At 41.6% G+C, this 7,500-nt stretch overlaps 1 protein-coding gene across 4 annotated transcripts in view; it reads right to left on the bottom strand.

Moving 5' to 3' along the window:
- Window positions 1–7,500, bottom strand: part of lpin2 (lipin 2) — a 24,408-nt gene that overhangs the window by 4,251 nt on the left and 12,657 nt on the right. For all 4 annotated transcript variants that reach the window (XM_028593588.1, XM_028593587.1, XM_028593589.1 and 1 more), the window contains 12 exons: window positions 6,946–7,072; window positions 6,512–6,848; window positions 6,315–6,414; window positions 5,969–6,156; window positions 5,397–5,490; window positions 5,231–5,300; window positions 5,051–5,143; window positions 4,808–4,890; window positions 4,426–4,573; window positions 3,838–3,986; window positions 2,627–2,713; window positions 2,041–2,193 (listed from right to left, as the gene is read on the bottom strand). In XM_028593588.1, the coding sequence (XP_028449389.1) occupies window positions 2,041–2,193; window positions 2,627–2,713; window positions 3,838–3,986; window positions 4,426–4,573; window positions 4,808–4,890; window positions 5,051–5,143; window positions 5,231–5,300; window positions 5,397–5,490; window positions 5,969–6,156; window positions 6,315–6,414; window positions 6,512–6,848; window positions 6,946–7,072 (1,629 nt within the window). The remainder of the gene's footprint in view (window positions 1–2,040; window positions 2,194–2,626; window positions 2,714–3,837; window positions 3,987–4,425; window positions 4,574–4,807; window positions 4,891–5,050; window positions 5,144–5,230; window positions 5,301–5,396; window positions 5,491–5,968; window positions 6,157–6,314; window positions 6,415–6,511; window positions 6,849–6,945; window positions 7,073–7,500) is intronic.

The raw sequence follows: 7,500 nt of genomic DNA, 5'->3' as shown, positions 1-7,500 counted from the left end.
CCTGTACATATAGTAGGTATATATGTGCAATATCGGTTCAAAATAAAACATCAGTTTAAAATCATTAGTTTAGTGTAGCTTTCCTGATAGGAAAAGGGCCATATAATAAATAGTAGGGTTGGGTACCGAAACTCGGTGCCAATAGGGAACCGGTGCCGACGTAAACGGTAGTAACGAGACCGAATAAGAACGAAAGTTTCGGTGCCTCATTTCGGTGCTCAACTTTACACTACACCTGACAGCATGTAACGTTAGCCTACCTTTAGCTAGCAGCTGGATTAATCACGGTTAAAATGCTGACAGCTAACGTTAAACAGTGTAAAGTGTGACTGTATAGCGGGATGTAACAGTCTGCGCAGCAGCTGCCGTTGTCGCAATTCATAGATATACAGTATGTTTATATGGTCGGAATTAAACAACACAGACGGTGCGTTCACTTGCAGCTGCCGTTGTCGGAATTAAACAACACAGACGGTGCGTTCACTCGCAGCTGCCGTTGTCGGAATTAAACAACACAGACGGTGCGTTCACTTGCAGCTGCCGTTGTCGAAATTAAACAACACAGACGGTGCGTTCACTTGCAGCTGCCATTGTCGGAATTAAACAACACAGATTCACTTAAAACAGGTAGCCTCGTTGTGCATTCACAGTGATTGTAAAATACCCTTTTCCCATCTGGGGTTCAACAGCAATTTACTGGTGAAATAAGTTATTGTTATAGTTATTACATTATTATTAAATCTTTAATTTTGACCATGGCCTTAGCAATAAACAAGTCACTGACTGTTGTTTACTACCCTTATTTTTTTTCTTCTTCTTTTTTTTTACTTTATTGAAAAGTACCGGTTCAGGCACCGGCACCGTTTTAAAAGTATCGATTTAGCACCGGAATCGAAAAAAAACCAAACGATACCCAACCCTAATAAATGGACACTACACAAAAATTCACATGCTGTAGGTTGCTATGGTGACACATTAACCATGATGTACAATGTAAATGTCACAGAATAATCCTATTGAAATTATGGTATTATTAACATGGAAATACAGCAGAGCAGCTTCTCGGAAAGTTCAACTAGTAACCAAACAGAAAGTTGAAAGTGTTGACCTTTGACAGAGCATGGGGACAACGGAGTAAAAAACACTGGCTTTGGCATTGTTATGCGCATAAAATGATAATGGACCTATATGGCATACAACAAGGCAACACGGCCTGTATTTTTTGGTTTAAGGAGTAGGAAGTAAGGAGGTGGGCACATTAATTGTAAACAACTGTACTGTAACAATATCAGAAATGTTCAGTTGTTTAATTAACTTTACATTAACATATGCTTTCACAAATTATCTTCACATCCTGTACTACATACTGTTTACTAAAGGCCAATAGTTTTCGCATCAATTACCAGCTACATTGTGTGATGAATACATAAATCATTTTTGACTGCACTTGGAGTAAATTGCTTTGATTCTTGATGGTCTCCTATAATATTCCATCCACAGCTCAATGCTATGTGGAAATCAGCAAGTTGTCATTCTCCAAGTCTAATTAGCTAATTAAAAAAAGCGGTCAGTCGCCCATCAAAGGCATTGCCTTGGCAGCTGTCCCTGTCTGTAAAGACTGTGGAAACCAGGAACTAAAGATAAAAAATAAAATAAGAGACAGGAAAAGAGACAAGCAGATTGTGCACATAAGTATATTTCCACGAGCCGATTGCAAGGCTATCAACACAGCTAGAAATTTATGAGTTTGAGTTTTCTGTAGCCTCAACAACCTCGGCATATGAAAGGCTTATGAGAGGCTTATTATAATGAATGGAGATTTGGAGAGGATTTGGACAAACTTGGCAGATATTGAATGGGAAATTAAGTTTGCAGACAAAACGGATTCTACTTTGAAGGAAGACAAATATGGGATCGTTTGAAATCAGAATGAAGATTTGTGATAAGGAGGATTTATTGGTTGTGACGACTTTGGGAATAAGACGTATTTGGCTTTATGACACTGAAACTGGATGACATTTATATTTTATGTTCTTGTACCTGTGGAAGGCAGAGAAGAGGCTGCTGGGAGACAGCATTAGAGGTCCCCGGGGTAGAATGGTGCCTCCATCATTGACCCACTGCAGGTAACCTCTTGTCATGTCAGCCATGCCAATAGCCCGCGCTGAACAGTACAAGAACTTGTAGCCGTTCCTGCCATCGGGGAGGAGAGCGGTGCTCATTAACGGTTGTTCCAATACAGTTTAATATGATGACCATCATTAGCAATTACTAAGAATAGAACTTTCAGATGCTTTCATAATGTGCAAATGTCATACAATCCATGCATCCATTAGCTATACCCGCTATACACTTTTTAAACTCAAAAAAGGAACTACAATGAGAAAAGTGGTCCAACACTGACATGAAGTTTCATGGGGGTTATAAGTTTCTACAATAATTCTATCTTGATTATAGTTGAGCGTGCGGAGTCATCAATCTCAAAGCACCCCACGCAAACACTGGGAGGAAAAAAAAAAAAATCAACTCCACAGAGAGACTATTTGGAATCAAACCCAGACAGTGCTAACCACTGACCAACCATTCAACCTTCCTCTGTGATTAATCAGTGTTGTTGTGCACTTACTCAGCTACTGAGTGGTAGAGCTTGGCAATGCCCTGGTGGGTCCAGTCCTTCCCCAACTGTGGCAGGATCTGTCCAAACACATCTGACCTAAAACATTAAAACAAATACAGGCAGATATTAGTGACATAAAGACAGATATATCCCCATCTGTTAGGTACATCACTGAAAAAAGGGCCCTAAAAACGTAGCAGATGTAGAGTAAGAGAATCGGAGAAAAAATGTGCGTGAAAAAAGCAGATTGGTAGTACAGACCGCTCAATGGTCACATAAAGCACCATAACTACTTTACCATTTCATCATAAACGGAACATTATGGACTGTTCTCCACTAATGAGCATTACGGTCCCATAGGGCAGGCATGGTCTCGACCGTAAGCTTATAGTGGTGTGTGCTTACAGACTGAAATGTAAATGGGCTCATTATAGTTCCTGTGCTCTCCTCAAAGAAAGCCACGTACCACAGGTTGACCTAGAGGGTCACAGAGATAATAAGCTTCAGTCAATCTGGACCTGTTTGATGTTGACCACCTATGAACCTCAGAGTGGGCGTCAGGCACACATCAGACTTACGTCAAAACAGATGGAGCTATCTTTAAGCTAATTAATAAGTTTAAAACTGGATTATGGACTTATTATCTGGTATTTAACAAAAGACGTGAATTTGTCTGTGGCAATGAGTTTGCAAAGAAAACTGCACAAGATGTTTAAGAAGGGAAATATAATGTTCTGTAAAACCATTTATCATCCTCCTTTCTTTCCTTTATTCCAATGTTCAGCAACGACTTAAGTCACTGTTCGCTCACCTGCTGGCCATCTCCGGTGATCACACTAGTTGTCAAATACGCAGGCCATTTATAGACATGAGGGACTAAAAATAGCATTGCACTTCTACACATGATGTCTTGCTAATGTACAAATCACTTCCTTTCTTGCAATATGACAAAAAACATGCAAAAAGGTTTCTAAAAACAGTATGAGTAACAGGTTGATTACTCCTCATATACATACCCAATCAATATTTGGTATTTATAAGGAACATATTATGAGCATGTAGAAGCAGCTGCTGTAACGTTGCAACAATAACATAGTAATTTACTGTGCTGTTCAGTACTGCCCACAATCTATAAAGTGACAAAAAAGTAGAATAACACCTCAGAGAAGTTCAGCACCGTTACTCTGTTAGGAAACTGTGAGTGACTTAGAGGCACGTACTTGGTGATGGTGCCATCAATGTCAGAGATAATGACTTTGTCGTCCCAGTTCCACAGGTAGATGGTGCCCTCGCAGCGGCATGTGCCCTGGTATTGGGTGGTGATGCTAAATGTCACATCATTAGGTCCCTCCTTCAGTTTCAGACTGGCCTGGTAACACAAGGAAGACGGTGAAGGGAGGCACAGGCAATTTCATTCACCAACATGCGTTCCAACAGTAAAAGCATTGCTGTCCAGTAGGATTTGTTTTGCCACAGTAAAATGAACATATACAGGTCTTCAGAGCCCCCTACAGACTGTGGAGCAAAACACTATGCAGTTCATGGCTAGCCAGCAGAGGGGGCAAAAATATACAAAATATAGCCTTTTTAAGTACAAATCTCATTGAGTGCTCTACACTCCAGTTTGTAATATCATCAATCATCTATTCTGAAAACCAGCCACATTGTTATTTGAAAATTAAACAAATAAAAGTACAGCTTAATAATATTATAAATGAAATGCAATTGGGTGGTAGAATGCTATACCTTTAAATAAGTTGGCTAGGTGATTTTGAGGTAGAAAAACGTGTGTGTAAGAATATACTTACTATCTGATCAGAGGAGAGGCGTAGTGACTTCCTGTAAGTGTGTGGGCTGGGGTGGTGCTGACTATCTATTGACTGCAGTCTCTCCTGACAGGATGCAACGCTCAGCTCCTTGGCCTCTTCATCACTGGACGAGTCTCCTGCTTTAGGCCTATAAGGAAACAAAAAGCGTTATCTTTTTACTGTATATAGATAAATAAAGCCAAAACACCTTTGTTTGTCGACTTCTCATTATCTCACAATATAATGTGATTATGCTGAGTTGTCATAAAACAGATACATAAAGCTGTGTTTGTTATTTTTTTACAATGTCATGCCAGAGTTCAACATGTCACTGAACTTGCTTGACTTGACAGAGTATTAATAAACCTTTGGTACCACTTACTGTAAGGGCAGTTTCTCCTGAGACATGGAGGGTCCTTCCTCCTCCAGTTGAGACTCCTCCTTGGTTTCAAGCTTAGTCTCAGACTGGAAGAATAAAAAAAGGAAAACATCCCAAGATTTAAAGTACATATAAAAACAAAAGACAATAAATATGAATGTGATTCTTACTAAATAAAGGAAACTTGTAGGAGTTTAGTTTGCAGTGCATGTTTTGTTTCTAATACTTGTGATAACATGTGCACACCTGCTTGATTGTACTATCTGCCCTTTTTCGCCAGAACCACCAGCGGCCTGACTTCTTTGGCATTTTCTCCTTCACCCAGGCCTCCTCTGTAGCCTAGGATAAACAAGAAGACACAATGATTTACAATGATCCATATGTACTGACAACACAGAACAGAAAACCAAGTTACGTCACAGTTACCTTTGGTAAGTTCTTCTGAAATGCTTGTAGACTTAGAATCAAGGGTGCAGCTAGTGTCCAATTATAATATCTGAGAACACAGGCATTAGTTTAGAGACAATATTGAACTCACACTTACAAAATATACCTCCTGTACATTTCATGTGTGAAATAAAGGCTTACTTACCTATTTCCTATCTTTACTACCAGGTTGGGGTTATCTATTATTGCTGGATTTTCAGCAAATTCCAGATAGGTGATGATATGCTCCATGAACCTTTCTGCAAACACAAGGAAGAGGAACATTCATTAAAGACAGCAGATGAGAAGGTCAGTGGTGGTGAGTCATATCATCTTACTTAAAGCCACACAGAAAGGTCAGAAAACCTTTTCTTCCATCAGCCACATCAGCTGTGGGCTTCTAAAAAACACTTCCAGAAGAGCGTATGAGACACAAAAGAGAAAGTACTGTCGGAATTCAACCCCAATAATATAGATACTTGTAGGCTTAAAAGGGAAATGTGGGCACCAGCACTATTACCGTTACACATACCAAGCTGATTTTTTTGTATGGAATAGAGCCTCCACCAACAGTGGCTGGAGGCCTTCAAATGTGGATAATACAGTCGGGAAACTTTGTAGTTACACAACGAATTTAGTATGTCTCTAATGGCTGATGTTAACTTTCTATCCTGCATTAAACTACGACACGGAAGTGCACTTTCGGCTGAATTTTTTATGAGTGCCATTCTGGTGTACCTTTGGATATTTCAGCATTTTCTGTGAGGCCTCCACACAGAGAAAGAGTGACGTCGGGGAGGTCACTAGCCGAGTCAGAAAGACACTCTGTCCCGCTGTCAGCTGCTGCACTGCCCACTGACTGGGGAGACTGGGAACCAGAGTGCATCTCTGAGTCCATCCAGTGCTTTGTCGCTGCCTCAGACTCACTGGAGCAACAAAAGAGTACAACACGTCATGATGCTGGTCTAGAGTTGAATTTCTTTTTGCTTTGTTTAGTTTTAAAATAGACCACATTCAGCTTTCCATTTTGTATTAAAAACAGGTCAGGCAGTGACATCATTAGGTGCCTCTTTCATAATCTAACCTCTTAGGAAAATATCGTGCAGCAACATCAGGTTCAAGTACATTCAGGTCATCTAGGTAGATATCCTCGGGACCCTGATGCTGGCTCCTCTTTGGGACACCTTCATTCAACAACAGGAGTATATATCAGTTAATGTGCAGTCATTAACTAACCAGGAGATGGCTGAAAAAGGGGTAATGGATAACCACCAAACGTACCTTTCTTTTTAGAGGGTGAATCGCTCTGTTGGCTGTTGTAAGGGGTGGAGGTTGCCACACTGGGTGGCAGGACATCCAGGGGCTCTGTGGGGGTTACAGGACTCATAGAGGTAATGGTGTCAACAGATGCGAGAGGAATCACGGGTGTTACAGTGGTGATCGGGGTGCGTGGCTCGGGCTTGACGATGGTACACACGGAAGAGGAGGCACCACCTCCCCTTTCAATCTCAGTGTCGTTCTCCATGGCCTCAGAGCTGAGGATGACGCGGAAGTGGGTGTTCTCTGATGGGGTGATGGTCACTGTTTTTAGTAGTTCTGGTTTCTCTTTTTTGGTGACCTGGAGTTTGAATATCAGCGGGGGAAAAAAGTTACTAAGAGGAGAGTATACTGAGAACTATGTACTACCTCTGAATGTTGTGTGAAGAGGTGCTTACCCTGGTTGTTTCTGGAAACTCCCCCCAGGTCCACTGCATGTGGGACTCCGCTCTGAGCAAACTCTCTGAGGGCCTGACCATAAGTTCAGAGTCACTCTTTGGGGAAAAGGCCTGAGACAAGCCATGACTGAAGGGATAGATAAACACAGGCAAGCAATAGTCAATTTACGTGTCTCTGCCACACCCTCGCTTAAGGATATTTACACCAGGCTCTCCAAGAAAAAGGCTAGGAGAATCATTAAGGATCCAAATCACCCAGTTAACAGCCTTTTCTCCCCACTGACGTTGGGAAGAAGGTAGCGGATACACCAGGGCAGCACTAGGAGGCTCAGGAGGAGCTTCTATCCTCAGGCAACTAGGATCCTAAATGAGGAAAGTGCCTAAGGCTGCATTCACAAACCCTGCAGTGGCCCTCAGACGGTCTGGCGAAAACGCTGGTCTTTTCATTAATTTGGTATGGGGGTAGTGCGTTTAGGCAGCAGGGGGGGAGCCTGCGGCGAAAAGTTGAGACTGATTCAACTTTTGGAGAAACGCACCCAACATCACCCTGTGGTG

Source organism: Perca flavescens, chromosome 12, assembly GCF_004354835.1.
Source record: "Perca flavescens isolate YP-PL-M2 chromosome 12, PFLA_1.0, whole genome shotgun sequence".
NCBI lineage: Eukaryota > Metazoa > Chordata > Actinopteri > Perciformes > Percidae > Perca > Perca flavescens.
Note: the sequence above shows the minus strand (reverse complement) of the source record. Positions and strands in the feature narration are given on the sequence as shown.